This window comes from Capricornis sumatraensis, chromosome 3, assembly GCF_032405125.1.
Source record: "Capricornis sumatraensis isolate serow.1 chromosome 3, serow.2, whole genome shotgun sequence".
NCBI lineage: Eukaryota > Metazoa > Chordata > Mammalia > Artiodactyla > Bovidae > Capricornis > Capricornis sumatraensis.
In genome coordinates, this window is record NC_091071.1 from 45,136,532 (window position 1) to 45,156,828 (window position 20,297).

Sequence of the window (20,297 nt, forward strand, 5' to 3'; positions counted from 1 at the left end):
AACATTTTAGGAATCAGTGAAATAAAACGGACAGGAAAGGGAGAATTTAACTGAGATGGCCATTTATCTACCCCTGTGGGCAAGGATCCCTTAGAAGAAATGCAGTAGCCATCGTAGCCAACATAAGAGTCTGAAATGCAGTACTTGGATGCAATCTCAAAAACGACAGGATGATCTCTGTTCGTTTCCAAGGCAAACCATTCACAGTAATCCAAGTCTATGACCTGATCAGTAATGCAAAAGAAGCTGAACTTGAACGGTTTTATGAAGACCGACAAGACCTTCTAGAACTAACACTCAAAAAAGATGTCCTCTTCATTACAGAGGACTGGAATGCAAAAATAGGAAGTCAAGAGATACCTGGAGTAACAGACAAATTTGGCCTTGGAGTACAAAACAAAGCAGGTAAAAGGCTAACAGAGTTTTGCCAAGAATGCACTGGTGGTAGCAAACACCCTCTTGCAACAACACAAGAGAAGACTCGACACATGGACATCACTAGATGGTCAATATCGAAATCAGACTGACTATATTTCTGCACCCAAAGATGAAGAACCTCTATTCAGTTCAGTTCAGTCGCTCAGTTGTGTCCGAGTCTTTGCAACCCCATGAGCTGCAGCACGCCAGGCCTCCCTGTCCAACACGAAGTCCCGGAACGTACCCTAACTTGCGTCCATTGAGTCAGTAATGCCATCCAACCATTTCATCCTCTGGCGTCCCCTTCTCCTCCTGTCCTCAATCTTTCCCAGCATCAGGGTCTTTTCAAATATATCAGCTCTTCACATCAGGTGGCCATGATATTGGCGTTTCAGCCTCAGCATCAATCCTTCCAATGAATATTCAGGACTGATTTCCTTTAGAACTGACCGGTTTGATCTCTTTGCAGTCCAAGAGACTCTCAAGAGTCTTCTCCAACACCACAGTGAAAAAAGTATCAATTCTTTGGTGCTCAGCTTTCTTTATAGTCCAACTCTCACATTCATACATGACTACTAGAAAAACCACAGCCTTGACTAGACAGACCTCTTTCTCTGCTTTTTAATAGGTTGTTTAGGTTGGTCATAACTTTCCTTCCAAGGAGTAAGTGTCTTTTAATTTCATGGCTGTACTCATCATCTGCAGTGATTCTGGAGCCAAAAAGAATAAAATCTCTCTCTGTTTCCACTGTTTTGCATCTATTTACCATAAGGAAATGGGACCAGATGCCATCTTTGTTTTGAGAATGTTGTGCTTTAAGCCAACTTTTTCACTCTCCTCTTTCACTTTCCTCTTTCACTTTCATCAAGAGGCTTTTTAGTTCCTCTTCACTTTCTGCCATAAGGGCGGTGACCTAAATCAAATCCCTTATGATTAAACAGAGGAGGTGACAAATAGATTCAAGGGATTAGATCTGATAGACAGTGTCTGAGAACTACGGATGGAGGTTTCTGACACTGTACAGGAGGCAGTGATCAAGACCATCCCCCAAAAGAAGAAGTGCAAAAAGGCAAAATGGTTGTCTGAGGAGGCCTTAAAAATAGCTGAGAAAAGAAGAGAACAGAAAGGCAAAGAGAAAAGGAAAAATATACCCATTTAAATGCAGAGTTCCAAAGAACAGCAAAAAGATATAAGAAAGGATTCCTCAGCGACCAGTGCAAAGAAATAGAGGAAAACAACAGAATGGGAAAGACTAAAGATGTCTTAAAGAAAATTAGAGATAACAAGGGAACATTTCAGGCAAAGATGAGCACAATAAAGGATAGAAATGGTCCTTAACAGAAGCAGAGGATATTAAGAAGAGGTGGCAATAAGACACAGAAGAACTACACAAAAAGACCTTAATGACCCAGATAACCACAATGGTGTGATCACTCACCTAGAGCCAGACATCCTAAAATGCAAAATCAAGTACGCTTTAGAATCATCATTAAGAACAAAGCTAGTGGAGATGATGGAATTCCACCTGAGCTATTTCAAATCCTGGAGATGATGCTGTGAAAGTGCTGCACTCAATATGCCAGCAAATTTGGAAAACTCAGCAGTGGCCACAGGACTGGAAAAGGTCAGTTTTCATTCCATCCCAAAGAAAGGCAATGCCAAAGAATGTTCAAACTACTGCACAATTGCACTCATCTCACACATCAGCAAAGTAATGCTCAAAATTCTTCAAGCTAGGCTTCATCAGTACATGAACCATGAATTACCAGGTGTTAAAGCTGGATTCAGAAAAGGCAGAGGAACCAAAGATCAAATTGCCATTATCTGCTGGATCATAGGAAAAGCAAGAAAATTCCAGAAAAACAGCTACTTCAGCTTCGTTGACTACAGCAAAGCCTCTGACTATGTGGATCACAACAAACTGTGGAAAATTCTTCAAGGGATGGGAATACCAGACCACCTTACCTGCCTCCTGCAAAACATGTATGCAGATCAAGAAGCAACAGTTAAAACTGGACATGGAACAAAAGACTGGTTCCAAACCAAGAAAGGAGTATGGCAAGGCTGTATATTTTCACCCTGCTTGTTTAACTTCTATGCAGAGTATATCAAGCAAAATGCTGGGCTGGATGAAACACAAGCTGGAATCAAGATTGCCGGGAGGAATATCAATAACCTCAGATACCCAGATGAAAACACCCTTATGACAGAAGGCAAAGAGGAACAGCCTCTTGATGAAAGTGAAAAAGGAGAGTGAAAAAGCTGGCTTAAAACTCAACATTCAAAAATTGAAGATCATGGCATCCAGTTTCATCAGTTCAGTTCAGTTCAGTCGCTCAGTCAGGTCCTACTCTTTGCGACCCCATGAATCACAGCACACCAGGCCTCCCTGTTCATCACCATCTCCCGAAGTCCACTCAGACTCACATCCATCAAGTCAGTGATGCCATCCAGCCATCTCATCCTCAGTCGTTCCCTTCTCCTCCTGCCCCCAATCCCTCCCAGCATCAGAGTCTTTTCCAACGAGTCAACTCTTCCCATGAGTGGCCAAAGTACTGGAGCTTCAGCTTTAGCATCATTCCTTCCAAAGAACACCCAGGGCTGATCTCCTTCAGAATGGACTGGTTGGATCTCCTTGCAGTCCAAGGGAAAGAGTCTTCTCCAACACCACAGTTCAAAAGCAGCAATTCTTCAGCACTCAGCCTTCCTCACAGTCCAACTCTCACATACATACATGACCACAGGAAAAACCATAGCCTTGACTAGACGGACCTTAGTTGGCAAAGTAATGTCCCTGCTGTTGAATATACTGTCTAGGTTGGTCATAACTTTTCTTCCAAGGAGTAAGCGTCTTTTAATTTCATGGCTGCAGTCACCATCTGCTGTGATTTTGAAGCCCAAAAAAATAAAGTCTGACACTGCTTCCACTGTTTCCCCATCTATTTCCCATGAAGTGATGGGACCAGATGCCATGATCTTCATTTTCTGAATGTTGAGCTTTAAGCCAACTTTTTCACTCTCCTCTTTCACTTTCATCAAGAGGCTTTTTAGCTCCTTTTCACTTTCTGCCATAAGGGTGCTACCATCTGCATATCTGAGGTTATTGATATTTCTCCCAGCAATCTTCATTCCAGCTTGTGTTTCTTCCAGTCCAGCATTTCTCATGATGTACTCTGCATAGAAGTTAAATAAGCACAGTGACAATATACAGCCTTGACGTACTCCTTTTCCTATTTGGAACCAGTCTGTTGTTCCATGTCCGGTTCTAACTGTTGCTTCCTGACCTGCATACAGATTTCTCAAGAGGCAGGTCATGTGGTCTGGTATTCCCATCTCTTTCAGAATTTTCCACAGTTTATTGTGATCCACACAGTCAAAGGCTTTGGCAGAGTCAATAAAGCAGAAATAGATGTTTTTCTGGAACTCTCTCGCTTTTTCCATGATCCAGCAGATGTTGGCAATTTGATCTCTGGTTCCTCTGCCTTTTCTAAAACCAGCTTGAACATCAGGGAATTCATGGTTCACGTATTGCTGAAGCCTGGCTTGGAGAATGTTGAGCATTACTTTACTAGCATGTGAGATGAGTGCAATTGTGCGGTAGTTGAGCATTCTTTGGCATTGCCTTTCTTTGGAACAAGAATGAAAACTGACCTTTTCCAGTCCTGTGGCCACTGCTGAGTTTTCCAAATTTGCTGGGATACTGAGTGCATCACTTTCACAGCATCATCTTTCAGGATTTGAAACAGCTCAACTGGAATTCCATCACCTCCACTAGCTTTGTTCGTAGTGATGGTTTCTAAGGCCCACTTGACTTCACTTTCCAAGATGTCTGGCTCTAGATTAGTGATCACATCATCATGATTATCTGGGTCGTGAAGATCTTTTTTGTACAGTTCTTCCGTGTATTCTTGCCACCTCTTCTTAATATCTTCTGCTTCTGTTAGGTCCAGACCACTTCTGTCCTTTATCGAGCCTATCCTTGAATGAAATGTTCCCCTGGTATGTCTAATTTTCTTGAAGAGATCTCTAGTCTTTCCCATTCTGTTCTTTTCCTCTATTTCTTTGCATTGATAGCTGAAGAAGGCTTTCTTATCTCTTCTTGCTATTCTTTGGAACTCTGCATTCAGACGCTTAGATCTTTCCTCTTTTCCTTTGCCTTCCGCCTCTCTTCTTTTCACAGCTATTTGTAAGGCCTCCCCAGAAAGCCATTTTGCTTTTTTGCATTTCGTTTCCATGGGGATCGTCTTGATCCCTGTCTCCTGTACAGTGTCACGAACCTCATTCCATAGTTCATCAGGCACTCTATCTATCAGATCTAGGCCCTTAAATCTATTTCTCACTTCCACTGTATAATCATAAGGGATTTGATTTAGGTCATACCTGAATGGTATAGCGGTTTTCCCTACTTTCTTCAATTTGAGTCTGAATTTGGTAATAAGGAGTTCATGACCTGAGCCACAGTCAGCTCCTGGTCTTGTTTTTGTTGACTGTATAGAGCTTCTCCATCTTTGGCTGCAAGCAATATAATCAATCTGATTTCGGTGTTGACCATCTGGTGATGTCCATGTGTAGAGTCTTCTCTTGTGTTGTTGGAAGATAGTGTTTGCTATGACCAGTGCATTTTCTTGGCAAAACTCTATTAGTCTTTGCCCTGCTTCATTCTGCATTCCAAGGCCAAATTTGCCTGTTACTCCAGGTGTTTCTTGACTTCCTACTTTTGCATTCCAGTCCCCTGTAATGAAAAGGATATCTTTTTTGGGTGTTAGTTCTAAAAGGTCTTGTAGGTCTTCATAGAACTGTTCAACTTCAGCTTCTTCAGCGTTACTGGTTGGGGCATAGACTTGGATAACTGTGATATTGAATGGTTTGCCTTGGAGATGAACAGAGATCATTCTGTCGTTTCTGAGACTGCATCCAAGTACTGCATTTCGGACTCTTCTGTTGACCATGCTGGCTACTCCATTTCTTCTGAAGGATTCCTGCCCGCAGTAGTAGATATAATGGTCATCTGAGTTAAATTTACTCATTCCAGTCCATTTTAGTTCGCTGATTCTTCATGGCAAATAGATGGGAGAAAAATGGAAACAGTGACAGACTATTTTCTTGGGCTCCAAAATCTCTGCATATGTTGACTGCACCCATCAAATTAAAAGACACTTGCTCTCTGGAAGAAAAGCTATGATCAACCTAGACAGCATATTAAAAATCAGTTTGTGATTACACTGCTGACAAATGTCTGTATAGTGAAAGCTACTTTTTTCTGGTAATCACATATGGATGTGAGAGTTGGGACTATAAAGAAAGCTGAGCACCAAAGAATTGATGTTTTTGAACTGCGGTGTTGGAGAAGATTCTTGTGCCTCCCTTGGACTGCAAGGAAATCCAACTAGTCCATCCTAAAGGAAATCAGTACTGAATATTCATTGGAAGGACTGATGCTGAAGTTGAAACTCCAATACTTTGGCCACCTGATGTGAAGATTTATTGGAAAAGACTCTGATGCTGGAAAAGATTGAAGACAGGAGGAAAAGGGGACAACAGAGATGGTTGGGTGGCATCACCAACTTGATGGACATGAGCAAGCTCCAGGAATTGGGTATGGACAGGGAAGCCTGGCATGCTGCAGTCCATGGAGTCACAAAGAGTTGGACACGACTGAGTGACTGAAGTGACTTACTGAATTCATGAAATCCTGTACAAATGCTGAGAGACTACTAGATCATCAGTCACCACACAAAAGTTAACAAATAAATGTACACATGCCTTTGCCTCTTTATGCTACTGTATGCCAAGATGCAAAACCAACTTTACCCATCTTAATTAATTAGCACATTCTCTTTGCTTATTAAACATGTAAAATGGGACTCTTATAATATGGACTCCAGAGTTCTGCTAAAATGTTTAACACCAATATCATACTTTTTTATCTGTGGTATAATAAAAATATTGATTTGGTCTTTGGTCTAGGTTCCTGGCACAGAGATTCTAAAACCCTTGCAATTTACTGAGGAGCATCTTTTGATATTCACAACAAGCTCCTTTCCACTATACCTGAGCTTATGCTAAGGAACTGACTCAGGATGCGGCCTCTAGATAGCTCCATGATGTGAGCTGATCACCAGAAAGACCCAACAGTGATTAGAGGGGAAAACTATCAGGACCATCTCCTGACCTCTAGAGATAAGAGAGGTTGGAGATTAAATAAAATCGCTTGAACAAAAAAACTGGGGGATTAGAGGGTTATGGAAACCTCTAAATTTGTAGTCAGTCAGGCAACTGTGAGAGTAACCTGGGAATCCCATCGGAGTCTGGCATCTGAAGTTGAGGCACCCTTGGAGAACTGAGCCCTTCACTTGTGAGGACTGAACTCCAGTAGTTAAGTGTCAGAACTGGACTGAATTATCAGACATTCAGTTGGTGCTGAAGAATCACAGAATTGGTGTAGAACCACACTTTGAATTTGTTGTTGTTTAGTCGTTAAGTCATCTCAGACTGTTTTGTGATCCCATGTACTACAGCCCACCAGGCTTCTCTGTCCGTGGGATTCTCCAGGCAAGAATACTGAAGTGGGTTGCCATTTCCTTCTCCAGAGGATCCTCCTGACCCAGGGATCAAACCTGTGTCTCCTGCACTGACAGGCAGATTCTTTACCACTGAGCAACCAGGGAAGCCCACTATCTGAATTAGAGGCTACTTAATTCAGATAAAAGTCATAACCTCAACCACATGAATGGCTGAGATTAAACCAGAAAGAAGGCTGGCAGAGAAACACAAATATATAAGCAAGATGCTAAAGAGTACTATCAAGGAAGAAAGATAGTAATTTCTGTCTTAAAGAAAAATGTCCAGTTATGCAACAACATGAAACAAGATGGTAAGAGATACGTTGGCAGATACAGTAAGTAACAGAAGATTCGAGGTAAACTTTATCTGCCTTAGTTAACAAAACCTGCAAAAAATGTGTCAGAATTGACAAAGTTGATCAATAAAGAAAGGTGTGAACCCTTTACTACCACCCTGGGCTTTCTCTCTGTGACTATAGCACAGCCATCCTCTCTCGAGCCCAGATCAACTTCCCCTGAAAACTGTTTGATGCCATCTTCCCAGGATCAGCTCTCTTCCTGTCTCTGAAACTCTCAAGGTAATAGACTTTGGCTGTACAGACACAACACACTTTGAAAAGCAAACATCATCAGCAGAACTTGGAACCATGTTAGAAATGCAAATTCCCAAGTCCCCAAAACCAAGAAATCATGAATTCTAAGGGTGGGGCCAGACACTCACTGATCAAGCCAGTGTCTGACCAAGACCCCAGGTGATCCTAACGAACCTCTGAGTTTGAGAACCCTTGGGCTACAGAATCAGGATTCAACTGAGTTCTCATTGCTAGGAGGACTGAGTTCTGACTTTCTTCCTAACACTCACAGCCCTTTGTGCAATAGCTTTTAGCCTCGAGTTTCAAAATGTGTCCCCCCAGAATGTGTCCACTGCATCTGCAGCTGCATTCTCCTAGATTTAGATGCAGCTGAGCACTCAAGCAGTCCATGTCCCTCCAGGCTGGCTCACCCCTATCTGCTGCTCCCTATCCACCATACATACCACTGCTCTTCACAGTCCTCCACCTGGAGGACCCCACCTGCACCACCACCCTTGGGCCCAGGCCAGGTCTCCTTGACAAACCGCAGGAATCATGCCACTCCTGAACTCCACCAGCCCTGGTTGTGGGTAACATCATGGGGTTTTTATGATCCTGTTAAACACTTCTATATGCAAATGCATTCTCTGCCCAAATAATCATGAGTTATTTGGGAAAAAAAGCCATATCCAATATTTTATATCCTCCACAGAGAAACTATAAAACCAGGAGAAAAGCTGTCACATTCTTTAAAAAAAAAAAATTAAAAACTCATCTCTGGACACTTAAAATTGAAACACATATAACTAAAGAGCACTGACTAGACCAAGAGAAAAGAAAACCCTAAAAACCATGCACAATACAAAGTCAGAAAAAGCCAAAATAAACTCCATAAGAACTATATAAAAACTATAAAAAGTTAATACTGATGTCCATAAATGACATTAGTAATGTAACAGAAATAGCAATAAAACTTTTTAAGAGGCCTGACTAAGCAAACAACTGGCTAGTATATTTCTACTATCTGCACAGACTGAGAAGGTTTACAATAAACGAAACAGTTCTTCACACAAAGGTCAGCCCCTGACAAAAATTTAAAAATTAAGTTTAGTGTGTCTGTTATTAGCCTCTTAACTTTCCCTTCTTCACATCTTATTCCCTCCTTTATTTTCCCTCAAAATACAGTGACTCTAAACAGGGTTATAAGAAATAGTCACTTGAAAAAAAAGTGTAAGATTATAATCTAGCCTGTCTTTTGCAGGGCAGGCCCCGAAAAGGAAACACAAAGCTTACTACCTAGGTGGAAGCACTCTTTCCTCATCAGTAGGATCAAAAAGTTCTAAAAGGAAGAAAAGAAGGTTTATTCCAAGGTAAGCTCCAATTATTAAAAGCCACTATGTCCCAGAAATGAATGAAGAAAACAAGCTAAACCACAGTAAGAACTCATCCTGAATCGCTGTGTGCAGGAGAAAACGGTCAGTCCCCGGGAAACAGAGCAGAGACAACAGTGCGTCTAAGGCTCTTCTGCTCTGATCTGCACTTTTCGCACAATCAGCCACACTACAGCCACATACAATGCACACAGTTTTCTGAGGAGACAAGTGAGGTGCTCTGTATTTCTACCTCTTTGAGAATTTTCCAGTTTCTTGTGATCCAGACAGTCAGAGTCTGCACAGTCAATGAAGCAAAAGTAAATGTTTTTCTGAAATTCCCTTGCTTTCTCTAAGATCCAATGAATTTTGGCAATTTGATCTCTGGTTCCTCTGCCTTTTCTAAATTCAGCTTGTACATCTATCTGGAAGTTCTTGATTCACATACTGCTGAAGCAGAGCTTGAGGGATTTTGAGCATACCCTTACTAGATGTGAAATGAGCACAACTATACGACAGTCTGAACATTCTTTGGCATTATCCTTCTTTAGGACTGGAATGAAAATAGACCTTTTCCAATCCTGGGGCCACTGCTGAGTTTTCCAAATTTGCTAACATACTGAGTGCAGCAATTTGACAGCATCACCTTTTAGAATTTTAAACAGGTCAATTGAAATTCCATCACCTCTACTAGGTTTGTTTGTAGTTATGCTTCCTAAGGCCCACTTGACTTCAGTCCAGGATGTATGGTTCTAGGCATGTGATCACACCATCATGGTTATCCAGGTCATTAAGACGTTTCCTGTACAGTTCTTCTGTGTATCCCTGTCACTTCTTCTTAATCTCTCCTGCTTCTGTTAAGTTCTTGCTGTTTCTGTCCTTTTTTGTTGCCCATTTCTGCATGAAATGTTCCCGTGGTATCTCCAATTTTCTTGAAGCGATCTCTAGTCTTTCACATTCTATTGTTTTCCTTTACTTTTTTGCATTGTTCGTTGAAGGCTTTCTTATCTCTCACTGCTATTCTCTGGAACTAAGCATTCAGTTCGGTATATCTCTTCCTTCCTCAGCCTCCTCAAACAACCATTTTGCCTTCGTGTATTTTTCTTTGGGATGGTTTTGATTACGTCCTCCTGTACAATATTACAAACCTCTGGCCATCGTTCTTCAGGCACTCTACCAGATCTAATTCCTTGAATCAATTTGTCACCTCCACTGTATAATCATAAGGCATTTGATTTAGGTCATTAACTGACTGGCCTAATGGTTTTCCCTACATTCTTCAATTTAAGCCTGAATTTGCAATAAGGAGCTCATGACCTGAGCCACAGTCAGCTCCAGGTCTTTTTTCTGTGGACTACATAGAAATTCTCCATCTTTGCCTACAAAGGACATAATCAATCTGATTTCGGTATTGACCTCTGGTGAAGTCCATGTGTAGAGTCATCTCTTGGGTCATTGAAAAAGGGTGTTTACTATGATCAGTGTGTTAGTGTTTGCTCTGATTCATTTTATATTCCAAGGCCAAACCTGCCTGTTATTCTGGGTATCCTTTGACTTCCTTCTTTTGAATTCCAATCCTCTATGTGCAAAGGACAAAAGAATGACTCTTTTTTTGATGTTAGTTACAGAAGGTCTTGTAGGTCTTCAAAGTACCGGTCGACTTCAGCGTCTTTGGCATCAAGGGGGTTAGGATATAGACTTCAGTTTACTGTGATGTTGAATGGTTTGCCTTGGAAAACAAACCAAGATCATTCTGTCATTTTTGAGACTGCATCCAAATACTGCATTTTGGACTCTTTTGTTGACTATGAGGGCTACTCCGTTTCTTCGAAAGGTTTCTTGCCCACAGTAGTAGATATAATAATCATCTGAATTAAATTCACCCATTTCTGTTCATTTTAGCTCACTGATTGCTTTAAGATGTCAATGCTCATTCTTGCCATCTCCTGCTTAAGCACCTCCAATTTACTCTGATTCACAGATCTAACATTCCAGGTTACAATGCAATATTGTCCTTTACAGCACTGGACTTTACTTTCACCACCAGATACATCCACAGTTGAAATGAAAGTCATTTCAGCTTTGGCCCAAATGCTTCATTCTTTCTAGAGCTATTACTAATTGCCTTCTGCTCTTGCCCAGTAGCATACTGGACACCTTCTAACCTGGGGCATCATCTTCCAGTGTCATATCTTTTTGCCTTTTCATACTGTTCATGGGGTTCTTGTGGCAAAAATACTGGAGTGGTTAGCCATTCCCTGCTTCAGTGGACCACGTTTTGTCAGAATTCTTCATTATGACCTGCCTGTCTCAGGTGGCCCTGTACCGCATGGCTTACAGCTTCACTGAGTTATTCAAGTTTCTTCACCATGAAAAGGTTATGATCCACGAAGGGGGAATATCAGACCACTTTACCTGGATCCTGAGAAACCTGTACACGGGTGAAAAAGAAACAGAACTGGACAAGGAACTGGTTCAAAATTGGGAAAGGAGTAAAACAAGGCTATATACTGTCACCCTGTTTATTTAACGTCTATGTAGAGTACATCATGCAAAATGCTGGGCTGGATAAATCACAGAATGGAATTAAGATTGCTGGGAGAAATATCTACAATCTCAGCTGTGTGAATGATATTACTCTAACAGCAGAAAGTGAAGAGGAACTGAAGAGCCTCTTGATGAAGGTGAAAGAGCAGAGTGAAAAAGCTAGCTTGAAACTCAACATTCAAAAAACTAAGATCATAGCATCCAGTCCTGTAACTTCATAGCCAACAGAAGTGAAAAGAGTTGAAGCAGTGACAGATTTTATTTTCCTGGACTCCAAAATTACTATGAATGGTGACTGCAGCCATGAAATTCAAAGATGTTTGTTCCCTAGAAGGAAAGTAATGTCAAACGTAGACAGCATACTAAAAAGCAGAGATATCACTTAAGCTCTGTAAAATCAAAGCTATGGTTTTTCCAGTAGTCATGTATGGATATGAGAGTTGGCCCATCAAGAAGGCTGAGTGCCAAAGAATGGATGCTTTCGAATTGTGGTTCTAGAGAAGCCTCTGGAGAGTCCCTTCAACTGCAAGGAGATCCAACCAGTCAATCCTATAGGATATCAATCCTGAAAATTCATTGGAAGGACTGATGCTTAAGCTTCAAAACTTTGGCCACCTGATGCAAAGAGCCGACTCATTGGAAAAGACCCTGATGCTGGGAAAGACTGAATTCAAAAGGAAGAGGGCAGCAGAAGATGAGAAGGTTAAGATAGCACCACTAACTCAATAGACGTGAATCGGAGCAAACTCTGGGAGACAGATGAAGGGCAGGGAAACCTGACATGCTGCAGTCCATGGGGTTGCAAAGAGTCAGACAGGTCTTACTGACTGAACAACAAAATAATGTACACAGTCTTGGGAATACCCTGAAAGTCCAGTGGTTAAGACTCTGCAGTTTCCCTGCCAGGGGCCTTGGTTTGAAACCTGGTTGGAGAACTAAGGTCCCACAAGCTGCTATATAATGCAGCGCCCCTCTCCCCCCAAAAAAAAGACCACGGTCTTAAAAATGAAATTAGGTGTATAAATCTATCTATTAAAAAAATATTCTCTCTTAACAAAAAGCATATACCATAACTTATACAATAACTTTTACCGAATGTCAAGAAAAAAACTATTAATTTGGGACCTACATAAAGAACAATTACACTTCACTTTCTTTTATTTTTTTAAATTTATTTACTTTTGGCCGTTCTGGGTCCCTGTTGGTGTCCACAGGCTTTCTCTGGATGCGGCGAGCGGGCACTACTCTCTAGCTGCAGGGTGAGGGCTTCTCATCTCAGCAGCTTCTCTGGCAGAGCCTGGGCTCTGGGGCATGCGGCCTTCAGTAGCTGCAGCTCCCAGACTCTAGTTTTGGTGCACAGGCTTAGTTGCTCTGTGGCATAGGGGATCTTCTCGGACATGGGATCAAACCCATGTCTCCTGCATTGGCAGCAGGATTCTTTACCACTGATACATCAGCGAGGCCCTACACTTTGCTTTCTAACCACAAATTTTTAAAAAAACAAAGAACAACAAATAGTCATGAAATGTAATGAGTAAGAAATAGACTTTGAATTTTTCCATATAATTAGTTTTTCTCAGAGTATCTTTTAGAACGAGTATTTCACAAAAAACGTTTTAAGTATGTTTTAATGCATTAATACTGGAAGGATAGGACGAAAAGGCACAAAAACTTTAAAAGTATACAGAATGAACTACTAAAACTAATAAATCATTACAAACTGAAACAAGCATGTAACGTGATTACATGATACTATTTACATGAAAGTCTAGAACAGGCAAAACCAATCCACGACAGAAAAAGATCAGATCAGTGGTTGCCTATGAGTAGAGAGAGCAGGACAGAGCCAGTAAGGGGCACGTGAGAACCTTCGAAGTGGGAGTACCAGTGAGTGGGTGGTTACACTGATTATGTCTGTTGAAACTTATGGAACAGGAAACTCAAAACATATATTTTATTATGGGTAAGTTCTGCCCTAAAGACAAACAGCTACATTGAAGTCAATCTTGTTAATAATATGCATGAAGTATCTAACAGAGTCAGGTAAGATGCACCAGTGGACAGAGGATAGATTAGTATGATCCAGGGATGAGTGTGCAGGGGCTCACTGTACAGACCTGTCAGTTGTTGTGGGAGCATGAAAGTTTTCACAGTAAAATAGCAGGAAAAAACTGAGCTCACTCTGCTAGACACTGTAACTGAAAAGATATATTGTTTTGCCAATGTATTTTCAAGTGGACACTATTCTAATTCATTCTATGAAAAGTAACTACTTTCTTTTTTCTTTTTTAAATGTGGACCATTTTTAAAGCCTTTCTTTAATTTGTTACAATATTGCTTCCCTTTTATGTTTTGGTTTTTGGCTGCAAGCATGAGGCTCTCCAAGCAGGGATTGAACCCATACCCCCTGCATCAGAAGGTGAAGTCCTATCCACTGGACAGCCAGGGAAGTCCCACTACTTTCTAAAATAACTTTATCCATCCTGATGATTTTCAAACAGCAGGACTAATAAACTTCAGCAGTGGGTCTCAAGTAGGGTTGTTCAGATTCTACAGGTTTGGGGTGGGTACAGGCATCCATTTCTTTTTAAAGCCTAAACAGTGATTCTGATTCACAGCCAAAGACAAGAACAACAGACTTCACTGCGTTTTCATAATCCTATGCCCAACAAGAGTGTTCACTGATATTTCCCTGCACAGACAAATACAATAAAAGTCCAAAGGCCAAAGGCTCCCAAAAAGTGTTTTATACACTCCCACAGGATAGTCACAGGGGTTTCCCAGGTAATGCAGTGGAGAAGACCACCTAGCAATGCATGAAACTCAAGAGACAGGGTTCAATACCTAGGTCAGGAAGACCCCCTGGAGAAAACAATGGTAACCCATTCCAGTCTTCCTGCCTGGAAAGTCCCATAGACAGAGGAGACTCCCAGGCTGCAGCCCAGGGAGTCGCAAAGAGTCAGACATGACTGAGCGTGCGCATGCACGCGCACGCACACACACACACACGCACAGAATAGTCATGCTGGAAAAATTTCAGAATACTATTTCCACTCAACCTCATAAAAACCACAATTTATAGTTAGCCAAAGCAAGGTATACTTCAAAATTTAGAAGAAAACAATAAGTGGAGTTCCCAGAAGCTGCAAATGAGACATCAGAGGAAGGACACCACAGCAGGTGGCTCTGCAATTAAAAGGCCTTCAGTCTGGGTAGAACAACAAAATTCAGGAAGCACTTAATATTAATTATCATTTAGGCATTTCCAAAGTGAAAGCAAAACTTCAGAGTTATACTCAGGCACACTCCTGTCGATACAGCACAATCCAAAATTTCTATAGAATTCAATTTATAAAGGTCTTAAAAAAATGAAAAATATTAGTTAAAGGCCCTTACCTTTTCTAGGAGGAAGCTCTCCATTCTGTGATAGTTCTGTCCCAGTATATACAATTTCTCCATCTTTAACCATTTCATTCCACAGACCACAGAGTCCATCTCTTGTGAATGCAAGCTGGTAATGATAAATAAAATAAATTCAGAGTGATCACACTCACAATGCAATTCTTAAAGAATAATGTGAAAAAAAAATCTCACTTACTATTCAGTCATCCAACATTTAATGAAAACTGTCCCAAGGTACACAATTAAGTGAACAAGGTACCATGCATAATATTTTACATACTAAGTTTTACTTAAGATACAAGATAAAAGACACATGTGGGCACATGCTCTGGAAAGATAAGTCAGTAACAAATAATATGATCACTTATAGGAAGGGGAACATAGGTAGGAGGCAAGAGAGGTGAATGAAAGCAAGATTTTGAGTTTACCTTACATGCAAGTTAACCTGTTTATTAAGAAAACTATACTTCACCCTTGAATAACCTGGAGGTTAATCCAAATATAACTTTGATAGTGAGCCAGGAATATTTAGGTTTGCACCAAAAAAAGCTGCTCAAAGCCTGATAGGAACTCCTCCACTGGCCAAACAGAATAATTTTGAACAGCAAAATATATAACAAAGGTATTAGACTGAAATAGTAAATAAAAACAGGAGCCCATACTGGTATTCAAAGACAAAATAACATTCTCACAAAAAGTGCTCTTGGCTGTCCACATTTGGGAGTCAGAAAAGGTTTCCCAGAGCAAGCAGTCGTGACCAAGGGTCAGGGCACAGTGACCACCCAAGGAAAGCATCCATTCTGAAAACTGCAGGTACAGTAGAAACCCTCTTCTCAGACAGACAAGACACTTTAAAACAAACACATCTGTTAACCATCCTTCAATGGAAGGCCAGGGCCTTTTCTTTGCTCACAAGTCCACTAGCTTGTTCCTTGTCATCAATCCCGCATACACCACTCTCATGAAGCATTCACTATTTCCAGACTCACCAAGAACTGAAGGGTACTTTGTGAACAATCTTAGTACACAATTCTAGATTTGCAAGACATCTCCCCCAATCCTTATCAATTCTCTCTTTCCTAACCTATACAAGTAATTTTTTTAAGCATCTCAGTTTTACCCAAGCAATGTGTAGTAGGGAAATCTAAGATGCCCTAAAGATTCTTAACCCCTGGCACACACACATCCTGCGTAATCCTCTCTCTGAGTTTGGGCAGGACCTCTGAATACAGGAGAGGACATCACACCTGGACTAGGTTTTGTTCCTTTCTGTGGCAAATGTGAAGGAATTTCTCATATATAATTAAGGTCTCACATCAGCTGATGTCTAGTCAATCAAAAGGAAAATTATCCTAGGGTCATGTGAGGTAAAAGCCCTTAAGAGGATGGGACCGTCCAAAAGAGACACTCTCCACAACCACTGCCATGAGCAGCCTACGGACAGGGGTGTCTTCTAGGAGCCCACAACTCAGTTCCACAGTCCCACAAACTGAATTCTGCCAACAAGGACACCAATAAAACCCTAGATGAGAATGCAAACTGGTCAGCACCCTGACTGCAGCCTGTGAGTCCTAAAGCAGAAGACCCAGCTAAGCCATAGCCAGACTCCTGACCCACAGAGAAAAGGAGCAGAGTACATAGAGTTGTTTTAAGCTGATACATTTTCTGGTTGACTTGTTACACAGCAATAGAAAACCAATTTGGCAACCGACTTAGTTCTCATAGAGCAACAACTTTCTCTCAGCACTCATATTTGTTCACATCACTAAATGAGACAACTGCCATAAACATGCTTAGGACCAAAATATATGACTGTTGGCAAAAGTATCAACTGGCAGAGGGAGAAGTAAATACTTCTAAAAAGTGAGCCACAAACATTCAGGGCCCCTGCTGTTTTAACAAAGGATGGAAAGGTCTGGCTCACCTGCTGACCTGGCTAAGAGGAGGAACCTAAGACCTCTCCCTGGGCTCAGTCCAGGCCCACGTGGCCACACAGGCTGGGAATCAAACAATGACTGGACTAAACAGCCCCATGTATGCTGCACTCGAGCAGTTACAGGCCACCTTTGGGGGCTCCAGGAAATAACTGACCACACATCCAGTCATAATTCAGTGTCAGAGCAGTGGACGAGGACAGAGGAAGAAGCCAAACACAGAGAAAAGAGGATGACAGCCTAAGTCAAGACAAAAAAGAGTATTTAAGACACTTCAGATCAAATGGGACAGATCAGATGTGAAAAACAAGGTAGAGAACAGAATCAAAATGAGAGAATTAGCTCAGTTTTAACCACTGATACTCTCACCAACTACTGAACATAAACATGGAGATCCTCTCCCCGTGCACACACACACACACATACACACAATACACATGTACTGCAAACACAAATTCCGATCTTAGCAGAGGGGTCAGGGCTAGAGACTCAAACCTGGAAGTCATCAGGATATGGGCTGCAGACCTGGAGAAGATGCCCACACCCAAGGAGGGAGGGTCCTCAGCCCTGACGGCCCACTAGGATTACCCCAGGGTGGCTGGGGATGATACAGTTATTAAAGAACAGGCCGAGGAAGCTGAGTTTACATGAAGACAAGAATCATCACTATCGTCCTTTCTTTCTCTCATCACTTTAGTAGTGTTGCGAAGGATGGGGGCAGGGCAGAAGCTGGGCAGAAGGTAGAAACTGGGTGTCTAGAGGGATACCCACTGTAAAAGCCTCCTAGGGAGCCGGGGATATGAACTCGAGTAACCACCACACAAACCACAATGATTCAGGCATCTGAAAGGATTCAAGGAAGGAGGGAACATTGCTAAGGTAACAAAGCAAGCTTCCCTGGAAGAAGGCTTGAAAGAGTTGGACTGTGAAAGGCAGAGAAGAAGTCCCTAGGAGAGCATTCCAAGGCACTGGGATCACAGTGGAAAGCACAGGATCCCAGGGAGAAACAACCTGGGAAACAATCATGGCACTGGAAAAACAGCATACACAAACAATACAATTCACTTAAATGTGTCAGTGTAAGAGTATTTCTGCAACAGTCTATAAATAGCTTGTTTTGGGGCTTCCCTGTTGGCTCCGTGGTAAAGAATCCCTAAATGGGAGACATGGGTTTAATTCCTGAGCCAGGAAGACCCTACATCATGCGGAGCAACTAATGCACCACAATGCTACTGAGCTTGTGCTCTAGAGCCCAGAAGCAGCAACCACTGAGTGCACTGACAGCTGGTGCTCTGAAACCAGAGAAGCCACCACAACGAGATGTCCACACACCCCAACTAGAGAGTAAATCCCACCTGCCACAACTAGAGAAAAGCCCAAGCAGCAATGAAGATCCAGCACAACCAAAAATAAATTTAAAAAAAAATCCTGACCTTTTTAGTAGATAATTTACAAAAACATTCCCAATGGGTAACAACATAGTTCTTAAATTTTAACTTTTTTCATACAGAATCCAGATACCTCTAATTAGTATTATTCATTCTGAGGACCCTTTACCAATTTTCTCTTATCATCTTACCTCATACCTCTAAAATGATATAACAGGTAAAGGCATTTTCATCCTGAAAAGAAGCCAACAAGGCAGGGGGTAGTAACAGGGCCAGTTTTGAGGGATAGTAACTAAAACTTGGCAGTTCAATTACCTGACCAAGATCACCAAGGTCATCAGAGTTTGGGGGAAGAGGCCAAACTCTCCAGCTTGTTTTCTTCTCATCAACATGAACCAACAGGTGCAGTAAGGAGGCCTGGGGGAGCCACTGAAGGGGCCACAATATTTGAAAACCAAACAGAATTGGGCAAGAGGTCTTTTAAGGTAACTATTAACATGATCACTTCAGAACTGTGTAATTATGCAATATAATTCAAAATAGAATGTGGCCAATGAAATAAACTGCATTAACTTATAGTTTAGATATTTATTTCTTTCTAACTTTAAAATATTTCTGAAATGTGATCTGTTCAAATATTTGCAGGTAACTATAAAGATATCTAGCTTTTTTCTTAGCCTTGCAGAAAAATACCTTCTAAACACCTGTTGAACACAGGATAACCTATCAGAACTATGTAATTATACAATATAATTCAAAATAGAATATGTGCCCAATGAAATAAATGGCATTAACTTATAGTTTAGATATTTATTTTTTTCTAACTTTAAAATATTTTTGAAATGTGATCTGTTCAAATATTTGCAGATGACTATAAAGATGTCTAGCTTTTTTCTTAGCCTTGCAGAAAAATATCTTCTAAACACCTGCTGAACACAGGATAACCTATCAATTCCAAAAAAATTTAAGAACAACAAGTTCTAGAAAAGAAACAAATTCTGGAAAAGTCACAAGGAAACATAAAGTATATCAGATTGAAGATATCAAGGCAGCAAGGAAGAGCAAACCTAAGACCCGGGAGAGAACAGCCCAAGGGGCTGAAGACTGCCTCCCGAGGCTCCTGCCAACTCTGCAAGCAGAGCTGAGACCAAGCAGACCTCAGTGGGGCTGCTGAGAAAGGACGAAGCCCTGGTCCTCACAGGGGAGAAGCCTGGTAAACATGCCATACCTTGAACAGAACCTCCAAGGGCCACATACACAGAAGCACGGGCAAAGTGCGAGCAGACTGGCAGGAGCCCCGCTCTGAAGCATCACAGCTCCATACTGCTCTGCAGTAACCTGCAGTCACTAGTGTTACTAGCTTGACAGATTCTCTCTGGAGAAGAGATCATTATCCAGGGTCTCAAATGACCACAACAATTTTTCACACATAATACCTAGAACTCAAAACTAATAATGGGTAAGATAAGACTGCTGCTGCTGCTGCTAAGTCGCTTCAGTCGTGTACGACCCTGTGCGACCCCATGGACAGGAACCCACCAGGCTCCGCTGTCCCTGAGATTCTCCAGGCAAGAACACTGGAGTGGGCTGCCATTTCCTTCTCCGATGCCTAAAAGTGAAAAGTGAAAGTGAAGTCGCTCAGTTGTGTCCGACTCCTAGCGACCCCATGGACTGCAGCCTACCAGGCTCCTCCATCCACGGGATTTTCCAGGCAAGAGTACGGGAGTGGGGTGCCATTGCCTTCTCCAAAGATAAGACTACGTAACTAAAAAAAATGGAAAATAAATAAATAAATAAAAATGGAAGTCAGCATAATCAAATCAAGAGTAGATCCAGGAAACAGAAACACAGACATAGACTTTGCCCTAAAAAGGAAAGCCTAAGTAATGGACTAAAGTAGTGATGCTTTCCCTGGAAGGTACCAGCCCAGGGCAGTGAGGGGACATAGCAAGTTACTATAGAAATCAGCAAATTAAGGCCCAGCTCAGAGGCCAAATCTGGCCCACAATCTGATTTTATGATTCTCAGCCCTCAAGCTAAGAGTGGCTTTTACATGTCTCAATGGTTGAAACAATCAAGAGAAGAAAACTGTATTTCATGACCC

General features: G+C 41.6%; 1 protein-coding gene across 1 annotated transcript in view; it reads right to left on the reverse strand.

Moving 5' to 3' along the window:
- The window catches only part of HERC2 (HECT and RLD domain containing E3 ubiquitin protein ligase 2), a 242,029-nt gene that overhangs the window by 214,937 nt on the left and 6,795 nt on the right, over positions 1 to 20,297 (reverse strand). Inside the window, exon 2 of the mRNA XM_068968361.1 lies at positions 14,866 to 14,980. Within this exon, the coding sequence (XP_068824462.1) occupies positions 14,866 to 14,980 (115 nt within the window). The remainder of the gene's footprint in view (positions 1 to 14,865; positions 14,981 to 20,297) is intronic.